Source organism: Cetorhinus maximus, chromosome 10 (assembly GCF_964194155.1).
Source record: "Cetorhinus maximus chromosome 10, sCetMax3.hap1.1, whole genome shotgun sequence".
NCBI classification, from domain to species: domain Eukaryota; kingdom Metazoa; phylum Chordata; class Chondrichthyes; order Lamniformes; family Cetorhinidae; genus Cetorhinus; species Cetorhinus maximus.
The window spans coordinates 131151760-131165461 of NC_135888.1; the positions used below are offsets into that span (position 1 = coordinate 131151760).

At 43.0% G+C, this 13702-nt stretch overlaps 1 protein-coding gene across 1 annotated transcript in view; it reads left to right on the top strand.

Moving 5' to 3' along the window:
- The window catches only part of LOC144686025 (mastermind-like protein 1), a 70181-nt gene extending 60339 nt beyond the window's left edge, over positions 1-9842 (top strand). Inside the window, exon 5 of the mRNA XM_078551159.1 lies at positions 1407-9842. Coding sequence (XP_078407285.1) covers positions 1407-2386 — 980 coding nt within the window. The 3' untranslated portion in view covers positions 2387-9842. The remainder of the gene's footprint in view (positions 1-1406) is intronic.
- The last annotated feature ends 3860 nt before the right edge of the window (positions 9843-13702 follow it).

A 13702-nucleotide genomic window follows, 5' to 3' on the forward strand; every position in this document is an offset into this window, starting at 1 on the left:
GCCATTGTCTGTCAAGGGGCGATGGTTAGATCCTCTCTTGTTGGAGATGGTCATTGTCTGGCACATGTGTGGCCTGAATGTTGCTTGCCAATTGTCAGCTCAAGACTGGATCTTGTCCAGGTCTTGCTGCATTTGGACATGGACTGCTTCAGTATCTGAAATGTCACGAATGGCGCTGAACATTGCGCAACCATCAGCAAACATCTCCAGTGTTTTGAACATGTACTGTTCTGCTATTAAATTGTTAGGATCATCCTCAAGGATGTGTGCTTTGAAAGATTATATGGTTATGAAAGGAGGATATAGTAACTGAGAAGTAACCAATTACAGTTTGTTCATTAGGAAAGGAAGCTGGATGGTCAGCAATTTAGTGGGTATAAGGTCGAGAGCATGAGGTGCGTCGCATGGACAAAATAAGCTTGGAGAGGGGCATAAAGAGAGGTAAAGAAAATAAAGAATGATATGGATTTAGGGCTAGAGGTCAAGCAGAAAGTGCTCAATGAGATGAAGCTTTTTAATGCAAAATACTTCATTTGTTTAGCAAATTATAATCTGTTATAAGCAAATCATTTCCTTTGCATACTGATTCATGGTATAAAGAATATTGTTTACTCCATGTATTGCGGAATTTTAATTTTTTAAAAGTGAACAGTGCATGGAAGTTCAGTTGATGCATTGAATTCACTCTGTTCACCAGCTTGCTCTGTTCACTAACTGTCACTTTCCATCTTCATTTTTTCAAAAGAAGTTAACAAAAAGACTTTCATTTCTTCAGTGCCTTTCAGAGCCTCAGGGCATCCCAAAGAACTTTACAGCCAGTGTTTTTGCAAGATAATCATTCTTGTAATGTAGGAAATGCAGCAACCCAACAAGGTCCCACAAACGGTAATGTGATATTAACCAAGTAATTGGATTTGGTGATCTTGTTTGAGGGATTAGTATCCGCAGGAATAAATATTCCCGGGCTATTAGAAAGAACTCCCCTGCTCTCCTTCAAAATAGTGCAGTGTGATCTTTTATACCACCCAAAGAGAACAGAAGGGCCCTGTACTTAACGTCTTATCTGACAGGCCATGCCTCCCAACAGTGCAGCACTCACTCAGTATAGAAAGTATCAGCCTGCATTACATTCTTCAATCCTGGAATGTAGCTTTAACCCATGACATTACTGGGGTGAGAGTGCTGCCCACTGAGCAATGGCTGCCACAGTAGCCCAGAGTAAAAGTTTTTATTAATGGAGGGGGACAGAGAGAATCGGGCTATTTGTAGCTGAGGCAGAAACACCTTTGCTTGCTAATGGTGTTTTGGTCTGGAGCAGTGAAGGTTATTTTAATGGGAGCTATCTTAATTAAGTTTGGCTGTTCTGTTACTGGGAGTTAATTTTGTCAATGTGCTCCATTTCACAGGTTCCCCTCAAGTTCTTCCAGCAGTTGGAAATCTGGCTACTACGAATGCTAGCAGCTCACGATTGTTCACTCAGAATCAAAACATGATCCAGATCGGGCAAAGCCAGAGTTCTGTCTCCTCCAGTAGCTCTGCTGCTGGCCAGTCAGAGCTAGGAGTGGCTCAGTACGGTAATATGCACAATGTCCAACAGGGAATATACAATGTGGGGTCAAATATGAACCAAATGCTTCCACATTCTGCCCAGGGCACAATTGGAAATGGGCAGCATTCAAATCAGTTGCAGAGACAGCCTAGTATGGCACAAGGAGCTTCCATGGTAACGGGCTACAGTCAGAATCACCTCAGCAGCTCGACCCTTGCACAACAGCAACACAACAAAGGAACTGTGAGCCAGGCTGTATCAAAGACCCACTTGCAGAGGTTACCAGGTGCTGTGGCAAACCAAAATCCAACATGGCAGCATCGACCCTTGCAAAGCATGAATAACCAAAACCAAACAAACAGCAATCTAGTAGCATTCAGCAGTACCTCAACTTTCCATGTACGGCCATCTCGCCCCAAATTTTCCAGCCAGCAGTTTGTGCAGGGGATTCCCCGGGCGGGTCTCACTGCAATCAGACCAGTGGGATCCATCAACTCAACTGTTGGTGGCCAAGTGATGCCTACATTAGGTGGTCCTCTGACACGGACAAACCAGCCCTCGCAGCAGACTGTCCCTAGTTTAAACCAGCCCATTCCAGACATGACAAGCTTTGCTTCCAGCCAGCAAATGGCTACAAGGAACAGCCTCCAATGCAACCAGGTTTACCAGGTAAGAAGCACCAGCCAGGAACTACCTTTTAGCTACGGTAACCAGCCTGGTGGTAACATGATTCAGGGGTTACCTGGAGATACAGACCTGATGGACTCTCTATTGAAAAACAGGACTACAGAGGAATGGATAATCGATTTGGACGAGCTTCTGGGATCACACCACTGAAGGACAGCTCACTAAACTTGTGTGGAATCAGTGGGAATAAGTGTAATTTTTGAACTTTTTATATAAACAAAATGGGACCAAAAATAAAACTGTAACAAAACCCCTGTGGGACATGACAGGTAAAAATGTATGGTTGGGAACATTTTTATGAGCAAGTTTGAAAAAAATTACTATTTTACGGTCAAATCAGATGACAAAACTTTTATATTTTAAAAAAAGTTTTTTAAAAAAGTTCCTTTTATTATACACTGGTTGCCCCATACAGGGAAATCAGATCACTTCTTTGAGCAATCTTCTCTGCACCCTATAGGCTTTTAAACCCAAGCTTGCAGCATCATAAGTAATGAAAATGGAGATTTCTGGAAGTATACAGCAAGGGTGGTCAATGTTTGTAAAAAGAGAAGACTTGTGAATCCAATGAAGAGTACATAACTGAAAGATCAATCTCTCTTCCCTGATGCTGGCTGGCCTCTTGTCCATTTCAAGAGTTTCCATTTTATTTCAGGTTTTCCTCCTTTACCTTTTTGTTACATTTCAGTCCGCACTTTATAATTTGTCATTTCCTTTACTTTTCTTAGTTTTGGAGGTCTCCTGCTCTTGCCATCCAGTTACTTTTCGCAAAAGAAAAGTGATCTATAAAGTCACTGCTGGAGTTAACCACATGTTTAAGAATTGAAAAACTATTCACTTTCTACTGATATCCCTGGCTCGCGTTTTGCTGAGTTTTTTTGTCTTGTCTCTATGATGCTCTTTGAGTTGAATCATAGATATTTACAGCGCGGAAGGAGGCAATCCGGCCTATCACGTCTGTGCCAACTGACAATCCATCCAACCCAGTCCCACTTCCCGACTGTTGATCCATGGCCTTGTAGGCTACTTGCTAACATGTAATCTCTGTGTACGTTGTCTGACTCTGAGCTTATTTAATTTTCTTTCCTCTTCACGTTCTTTATATATGGCTTTCCAGCCAAGTTCAGGAAGAGGAGCATGAGGATTTGTTATGAATTACTCATTACAAAATTATCAATAATAAAAACAGAAAATGCTGGAAAAACTCAGGTCTGGCAACATCTATGGAGAGAGAAACAGTGTTAACATTTCAAGTCCAATATGACTCCCCCAATTTTCTGTTATAATTTCAGATTTCCAGCATCTGTAGTATTTTACTTTTATGTCAAAATTATCATTTGTCTTATTTCACCTTTTATTGCCTATCCCTAGTAGTCCTCTAGTAATATGCTAGGCCACTTTGGAGGGCAGTTAAGAGCCAAACTTGTTGGTGTGGGACTGGAGTCCGTGTAAGAACAAGTTTCCTTCTCTAAAATACGTTATTGAACCAATGTTTCAGACAATCTGACGGTTTCACAGTCGCTTACCAGATTTTGAAATTTATTTCCACCGTCTTTTTTTAAAGAAGTGAATTCAAATTTTCAAGCTGCTCACAAGATTTGAACTCGTGTTTTCTAGATTTATTAGTCTGGTAACAATTTACTACACCACTGTACCCCACAGAAATAATCACTGTTCTCTTTCTCACAATAGGAGACAAGAGATGCTACTGCATTTAGCATGTTATTAAATTACAAATGCAACAGATCTGCATTGCTGTATTGAACAATATTTTGCACTTTACTTTTTTTTGTCTTGTTTCACCCCCCATAGAATCTGGGCAGGAGGGGGCAACATGACAAGTTGTTGTATGTAAAGGCACTTGTGCACGCGGGTCTTATTTGGGCCTATAGTCAATCAATTGAATAAACTCCATTGAAATATTTCAGAATCCTGACAAGACTGGGCTCAGACTTTTACAAGTAGTTTGAAAGCCGGAAAAAGTTAATTGCACTATGCATCCAGCACCTGTTTCATGCTCACTTTATGTTGTCCAGGGCACTGAGAGAGCAGCATTAAAAGGGAGATCTGCCATCTACCAGTGCCCTACACTTGCTGTCTTTTCAAATGTACTGTCTGTCCCTTTGGAGGCTCGCGTCACATCTGCCTCTTAACTCATGAAAATTTATACCCCAGATGCGTTCAAGGGGATAGAATCTGTGTATTTTTCACTTGTCTGGTGCAGATGTAGGCCGTAGGTTATCAGAATAAAACGGCCAGATAAAAAATGAAAATCAGCCATTCACTGTCCCAACCATCCATTTCCTCAGTCCATGGTTGAAGTGTTCTGTGGCAAATTCACTGCCTTCCAATCATGGTGCTTGCAGTATCTTAACATTTAAGTCAGTCAGATTGTGTGTGCGTGTGTGTGTGTGTGTGTGTGTGTATGTATGTGTGTGCACGTGCGTGTGTATATAAATGTTTACATTTTTATAAAAGAAAAATTGATAAAAGTATTTAGTTCCTTGTCTGTAATATATTTTTGCATTTTATAGTTTTAAAAAACTGCATTTCTTGTTATGATTTTTGTAAGTCTTAACTCTGCACTTGATTGTATTGACTTTACTCGCTCTAACCTTCATTTTGTATTCAGCTGTAATGTCAGACTTTAAGTCCACATCATTAGAGCTATTAAAGTGCAGTTCTGGTGGAAAATAACCTATGGCCAAATCTGGTTTTAAAGTCACTCTCACCTTCAAAATTTTTGAATCTTGTGTATTTTTTAATTTAAGATGTTCGTAATGTGTTCCTTAATGAATATTGCATGTGTGTATGTACGGTTAAGAACATCAGATTGGGTAGTTCAAATGGCATTTGTCTATTTCTCTTTTTAAAATTTATTCTTTCACTGGATGTGGGCATTGCTGGCTAGGCCAGCATTTATTGCCTATCCCTAATTACCTTTGAGCAGGTGGTGACGAGCTGCCTTCTTGAACCACTGCAGTCCATGTGGTATAGGTGCGCCCACAGTGCTGTTAGAGAGAGAGTTCCAGGATTTTGACCCAGTGACAGTGAAGGAACAGTGATAAAGCTCCAAATCAGGATGGTATGGATTGGAGGGGAACTTGGAGATGGTAGTGTTCCCATGCATCTGCTGCCCTTGGCCTAGGTGGTAGAGATCGCAGGTTTGGAAGGTTCCATCAAAGGAGCCTTGGTAAGTTGCTGCAGTGCATCTTCCCAATTGTGTACACTGCTGCCACTGTGTGTTGGTGGTGGAGGGAATAAAAGTTTAAGGTTGTCCATGGGATGCCAGTTAAGTGGGTTGCTTTGTTTTGGACGGTGTCGAGCTTCTTGAGTGTTGTTGGAGCTGTACTCGTCCAGGTAGGTGGATTGTATTCCATCACACTCCTGACTTGTGCCTTGTGGATGGTGGACAGGCTTTGGGGAGTCAGGAGGTGAGTTATTCGCTGCAGAATTCCCAGCCTCCGACCTGCTCTTGTAGCTACAGTATTTATATGGCTAATCCAGTTCAGTTTCAGTTCAATGATAACTTGCGTATGCATTTTTGTTTTAATTGATCCCACCTACACCCTCATTCTAGCCATCCATACCCCTCCAAAAATTGATCCAAGTCACTTTCAACCCATTTATGTTAACAGGTTTAGTGACCTCCCTCTCCATGTAATTTGTTTCAGTTCTGCAGTTTTAACCCTCTGCCAGATAGTACAAGCCAGCGGTTACAAAGTTTTGACAACTTCAGCTCCAACCTGCTGAAAGGTTACAAGAATCACATTTTTAAAGCAATCTTGATCTTTTTGTGAACGTAGTTCAGTAAAATCTGTATGTGGCAAGCAGATTGTATATGGTGCCTGTTCTTTGTTCCCCTGTGTACATCTTTTTTTTAAAGTGTTCTTTATAGTGTTAAATTATTGAAAATTGTGGCGAAGGAGGTGGTGTAAATGTTCCTTTTTTAAGTTTACCGCTATAATTGAGAACATGAAGTTGCAACTAATTGTGCAACATTTTGGCACCACATTTGGAATTCAAAAAACTGCTGTAGAATCTGCCATCTTTCAGTAGTTGCCTTGATTTAACTTTAGTTCATGACTTACTTTGCAGGTTAACATTTTGTGAATTGCATTTGCTGTCTGCTTCTCTCCAAACTGTGCCCTGAGAAGGCTTGATTTTTTTTAATACAAGACAATTGTATAAACTGAAAATGTAATAATTACTGAAAAAGATGTGATGCTGATATTTAAGTTACTAAATTGGAAAGCCAGGACCAAAAGAGGCTACTGTTAAATCTGGTGTTGGCGCCTAAAGAGGTTTTTAACCAATTAGAAATTGTCACTGGTATTTAGACTCATAGTAGACTCAGACACTTACAGCACAGAAGGAAGCCATTCGACCCATCATGTCCACCTGGTCAACAAAGATCTGACAACATTAATCCCATTTTCCAGCGCTTGGCCCATAGCCCTGGAGGCTATGACAACAAAAGTGAATATCTAAATACTACTTCAATGTTACCAGAGTTTCTGACTCAACCACCCTTTCAGGCAGTGAGTTCTAGACTCCCACCACCCTCTTGGTGAAAAAGTTACTCTTAACTCCCCTCTTAGCCTTCTACCCCTTACCTTAAATCTATGCCCCCTAGTTATTGACCCCTCTACTAATGGAAGAAGTGCCTTCCTATCCACCCTAGCTATGCCCCTCATAATCTTATATACCTCTACTAGGTCCCCCCTCAACCTTCGTTGCTCCAAGGAAAACAACCCCAGCCTACCAAATCTTTCCTCATAGCTCAGACCCTCCAGCCCAGGCAACATCCTGGTAAACCTCCTCTGCACCCTCTCCAGTGCAATCACATCCTACAATGTGACCAGAACTGCACGCAGTAACCCATTTGTGGTCTAACCAACGTTTTATGCAGTTCCAACATAACCTCCCTGCTCTTGTATTCTATGCCTCGGCTAATAAGTGCAAGTATCCCATATGCCTCCTTAACCACCTTATCTACCTACCCTGCTACCCTCAGGGATCTGTGGATATGCACATCAAGTACTGATCTTCAGTACTTTCCAGGGTCCTACCCTTGCCTTGTTATTACCTTTCTCTTTTCTGGGTTGAATTCAATTTGCCACTGCTCTGTCCACCTGACCAGTCCATTGATATCCCCCTGCATTTACGGCTATCCTCCTCACTATTTACCACCCTACTAATTTTCGTGTCATCCGCAAACTTCTTGGTCATACCCCCTACATTTAATTCCATATCATTTATATACACCACAAACGGCAAGGGTCCCAGCACCGAGCATTGCGGAACCCCACTGGAAACAGACTTTCAACCACAGAAACATCCCTCTACCATTACCCTCTGCTTCCTGCCCCTCAGCCACTTTTGGATCCAACATGCCACTTTGCCTTGGATCACATGGGCTCTTCCTTTTTTTTGGCAGTCTGCCATGAGGGACCTTATCAAAAGCCTTGCTAAAGTCCATGTAGACAACATCAAATGCATTACCCTCATCAACACTCCTGGTTACCTCCTCAAAAAATTCGATCAAATTTGTCAAACACAACCTTCCCTTAACAAATCCATGCTGACTATCCCTGATTAATCCATGTCTCTCCAAGTGCAGATATATTTTGTCCCTCAGAATTCTTTCTAGTAACTTCCCCACCACCAAGATTAGACTGACTGGCCTGTAATTTCCTGATCTATCCCTTCCCTTTTTTAATAATGGGACAACGTTAGCACTCCTCTGGCACCTCACCTGTGGCCAGAAAGTATTTGAAAATTACTGCCAGGGACCCTGATATCTCTTCCCTTGCTTCCCTCAACAGCCTTGGATACATCTCATCCGGGCCTGCGGATTTATCCACTGTTAAGGCCACTAAACCTGCTGGTACCTCCTTTCGCTGATACCCTCAGAGGAACTTACAATAAATAAGTTCTGAATTCACTCTTCTATTGCTTTTGGACAGAGAGCCCCGCTTAACTTGTGTAATGTTTATTTTAATTGGCTATCTCTTTGAATGTGGGAAGGGGCCTTGCACATTTTGAAGACTTTTGGGCAGTCCTGCGCAAAAAAAACCTCAACTTCTAATTTTATTAAAGAATAGAGTTTATGCACAGAAGGTTCACTCTCTAACAGTCTTGCTTTAATGCAACCTGGGCTCAATTGACAACCCATTTGGTGCCCTCAGCAGACTAATGGTGAGCCTCCAAGTACTGCATACGAAATAGGAGCCGCAGTTACCATTCAACCCCTCGAGCCTGCTCTCCCATTCGATAAGATCATGGCTGAACTTCTAACTCAACTTCCACTTTCCTGCTCTATCCCCATATCCCTTGATTCCTTTAGAGATCAATAGATTTTTGTGCACTGTTTTGAATATACTCGATAACTACACATTCACAACACCCTGGGGAGAGAACTTCAAAGATTCACAACACTTTGCGTGAACCTTGCTGCTCCTATTTCCTATGTTATACTTGGGTCACCGTTAGCCTGCTGAGGATCCCAGGTGGAATGGGAGATGGGCTGCCAATTAACCTCAGGCTACTTTTTAACTTGTACTGTTATAGAGTGTGAAACTGTGCACAAGGGAAGGCAAAGAAATAATCACAGCTTATCTCAGTCGTAAATGGTTGACTCCTGGCCCTGAGATGATGACCCCTATTTCGAGACTGTCCAACCAGGGGAAACAACCTTTCAGCATCTACCGTGTCATGCCCCCTTAAAAACCACTTTTGTTTCGATTATATTACCTCATTCTTCTAAACTTCTGCCTGATTGTGGGATCCTCATGACGCTGTAATTTGATTCTTTTCCCTCATGGCAATGGGGTGCTTTTGGAAAGTTAGTTATTCTAACTGCCACATGCAATATGAAAGGACCTATTGAGAAACACCTGTTCTGTGTACAATATTTTTTCCCCGCTTGCTTTAGTGAAATACCCAGCCCCCTACTTGGAAACTTATCCATTTTCACCATGATTAACAATATCTGTGTGTGGCCTTCAGCAAAGCACTGAATGAGGATTGTGGCCCTCAGTAACAACACTGCTTCAGGATCTGTCTACGCTGTTGGCTTCAGAGAGTTAATCATTAGGTTGGCCATCATGAGTTCAATGGATCATTGGCACCGTTGGATATTTAAGGTGAAAACCCTTTCCGGTCTCTCAGACCATACAAGATGTGGCCGAGAGTACAGGTGCCTACAGCCAAGCTCTTGTCAATATTACTGTGATCTCTTGGCTAGGACGTGGCAGAGGTGTAGGAGGCTCTCTGGCCTTCCCACTGCAGTCTGGCTAGCATTGGTGTGCGCATGATCATTCACAGTGGCGTTTGTAATATTACCTTATTTTGGTAAGTTTAACCTTGCACTCTGCAGGCGGGCAGGCTGTAGAATGGAATTGAGTTGAGAACATTATGGGATCCTGCTGGAGTTCATATACAAAATGTTTTCATTTCTGTTCACCTGAAACAAACCCGCTCACATTATGTTTAACCCAAATCAGATTTGGCCATGTGGATTTTTTCTATCATAAACTATTTAATTGTAAATATAACTCCAAATATTGGGAATCATGTGCAAATAAAGACTTCATGATCTGTTTGTAATTGTGCTGTGTTATTTTCTCATCAGTGGTGCTGCCTCAGGATGCCCAACAGCACATAACGGACCTGTCTTTTGTAGAACTGTGCTACTTGAAGCTGCTTTCTTTCATTTTGTTCTGCCCAAAATCACTCAATTTCACCCAATTAGATTGCCATAGAACCTCGGCCCACTTTGTCAATAACGGCTAGGCAATCTTAATCAAGTGTTGTTAAAGTTAAAAATGTGATGTGCAGGGTGGGAAAACTAACTACCAGCGTACCTTATTCCCAACCTCTCAACAGCACCTTATACTGCTGCAGTGTGATGTTTAATTTCTCTCCTCAATCATCCTGTGACCTCTCTGAATGAGACCCAACATTTCAGGCAGCCTTGGGCCATGGCACCAGGACCTCAGTTGGGACTGTTTCTTCCCCTCCCTCCATAACTCCTTTTTAATCTCACACCCTTAACTAACAGACACTCATGTGCCTCCCCTGACCCCCACCAGCCAGAATTGCATTTAAATCCAGGTCTTATAGCTGAAGGCCTTCTGTCCAATGAACCACAAAACTCAGTGCCTCTATCTGTAGTGGTTTCAAGTCACAGCTGGGGTCAGACACTTGTTGGCAGAATGTTACTCTGAGCTATCACACCTAGAATACTGTGAACCATTTTGGTCCCCTTGTCTAAGGAAAGATATACTGGCGTTGGAGGCAGTCCAGAGAAGGTTCACGAGGTTGATGCTGGGTATGGAAGGATTTTCTTATGAGGAGAGGTTGAGTAGGTTGGGCCTGTACTCATTGGAGTTTAGAAGAATGAGAGGCAACCTTATTGAAACATAAGGGGCTGTCAGGATAGATGCTAAGAGGTTGTTTCCCCTTGTGGGAGAGTCTAGGACCGGAGGGCATAATCTCAGAGTAAGGGGTTGCCCGTTTAAGACACAGATGAGGAATTTCTTCACTGAGGGTAGAGAATGTGTGGAATTCTTTACCGCAGAGGGCTGTAGAAGTTGGGTCGTTAAGTATATTCATGGCAGATTTTTAATCAGTAAGGGAGTCAAGGGTTATGGGGAAAAGGCAGGAAAGTGGAGTTGAGGACTAAGATCAGCCATGATCTCATTGATTGGCAGAGCAGACCCGATGGGCCAAATGCTTTACTTCTGCTCTTATGTCTTATGATTACTGACTACAAATACATTGAAATTGATCAATGTCACTAAAGCAGTCATTACCACATTACTGTGAAGACAGTAGGTGCATTGGGAAGCCAGCACTTCCAAGTATCTCAACGTCTGTTTTTTGAAATATGTTGCCATTCCTTCATTGTCGCTGGGTCAAATCCTGAAAATCCCTCCCAAACAGCACTGTGGAAGCACCTTGGCCACATGCCTCATTTGACAGGGCAGCACTCTGTCGGTGCTGTCATTAGGAGACTGTCAACCAGGATTTTGTGCAGATGTCTTGGGCGGGGATTGGACTCATGACCTTACAGCTCTGTGGAGTGTGTGCTGGGGACCAGTCAAATCTAGACCCTTTTGTACTGAAGATCTGTCTAAACCTAAGCAATGTTAATCTCCTGTAGGGAGGCTGTTAAAATTTTTGATTCTTATTGGTGTCGTGGATGTGATGGTGCTTGCCATTCCCCTTTGTTACCTTTCCTCCAGGACAGGACCTAATTAATTAAACTGGCCACTGTCATTTGCACCCTTCCCCCTACTTGTGTGTGCATCTCCAGAAACAATATTTTAAAAATATGCTTTATTCATAAAATATCTGGAAGAACATTACAAAATATTTCTAAATCGCCATCACAAAAAGTGCAATCAGATTCAACTTTTGCACAATCAATGAATATTACAATCATTTCAATGTGGTCATTACAGAAAGTCAGACAACTCCAATACCATTGCACTATCAACATACATCATGTTGCACTCTGAGGTGCTTCAATACAATAATAATACAATTAGTGTTCAATGCATGCATTCATTGTGAGCCGTACAGCCCAAGGGATCTATACCTTCCCAGTGCTTCGGTGTACTATGGCAGAAAGGTCTTGGCGACCTTTCCCCATTGGGCCTTTGCGGTGGGTGCCCCAAGCTTTACTGCATCCCTCAGCATGTAGCCCTGGACCTTGGAATGTGCCAGTCTGCAACACTCGGTCGGGGACAACTCTTTGCACTGGAAGACCAACAAGTTTCGGGCAGACCAAAGAGCGTCTTTCACTGAGTTGATGATCCTCCAGCTGCAGTTGATGTTTGTCTCGGTGTGTGTCCCTGGGAACAGCCCGTAGAGCACAGAGCCCTGTGTCACCGTGCTGCTCGGGATGAACCTCGACAGAAACCACTGCATCTCTCTCCAGACCTTATTTGCAAAAGCACAATCCACAAGGAGGTGAACAACTGCCACCTTGAGGGCAGAGGGGGTGAGACTCCTGGTGTGTTGGCAGGATCTGACGGGGAGGGCCTTTCTTACCACCAGCCAAGCTACATCTTGGTGCTTGTTGGAAAGTTCTGGCGATGAGGCATTTTGCCAAATGACTTTGACAGTCTGCCCGGGGAACCATCCGACAGGATCCACCATCTCCTTTTCCCACAGGGCCTTTAAGATGTTACGTGCCGACCACTGCCTGATGGACTTGTGGTCAAAGGTGTTTGCTGCATAAATTTTTCCACAAGGGACAGGTGGTACCAACTGCTTGGAGCATACCACGGCAGTGCAGCCAGACCCATCCTTCGCAACACCAGGGACAGGTAGAACCTCAGCACGTAGTGACACTTGGTGTTTGCGTACCAAGGGTCTACACACAGCTTGATGCAGCCGCACACAAAGGTGGCCATCAGGATGAGGGCGATGTTGGGCACGTTTTTCTCCCCCCTTATCTAGAGGCTTGTACATCGCGTCCCTGCGGACACGACCCATTTTCGACCTCCAGATAAAGCAAAAGATGGCTCAGGTGATTGTCATCACGCAAGAGTGTGGAATGGGCCAGACCTGCGGCACGTACAGCAATAGTGAGAGTGCCTCACACCTGATGACCAGGTTCTTACCCGCAATGGAGAGGGCGCGTCACTCCCACATGCCCAGTTTTCTTTCCACCATAGCCACTCGCTCCTTCCAGTTTCTAACGCATGCCCCGCTCCCTCCGAACCATATCCCCAGCACCTTCAGGCCATCAGCCCTGACGGTGAAGGGGACAAAGGATAGGAAACAATCTGCTTATTATGAAAGAACGGGGTCAATTTGACACAAGTTGACCTTTTATTTAGTCAGGTTAAAGTGTTATGTGGGTTGCAACATACCACAAACTGGTTCACCTAGCTTTAAAGCACATTTTCTCTTCACCCCTTCTCCCCATGCTTTTGGTCACTGTAGTATTCTTAATCACTTGAGCTGTATTTAACATAGGTGATATAACTCATGCCAAGATCTTTTTCCAAGCAAAAGTGTTCGGACATTACTTGTTAATTTTCTCTACATTGTGAAGAGCCTGTCCTAAAGAGGAAGATGAGCAATGATGAAAGAACAGGCAAGACCACGCATTGGAAAATAAGAAATGAGTCCATTCAAACCTGCCCTAACATTGAATAAAATGGCTGATTTACCTTCCCATACAATCCCCATCCTTTGATTTCCTTAGTATTTAAAAATCTATCACCTGCTGTCTCAAAGATGGAACATAGCAGATCTCCTGGGTAGAGAAGTTCAAAGCTCCACAACCCTTAGAAGAAATTTTTCCTCATCTCAATACTAAATGGCCGATCCCTTATCCTAAAGCTGTGACCCATAGTTCTTGACTCTACGGCAAGGGGAAACAACTCTGTATCAACCCTCTCAAGGCCCTTAAAAATTGCTTCAGTGGGACCATTTTTATTCTTC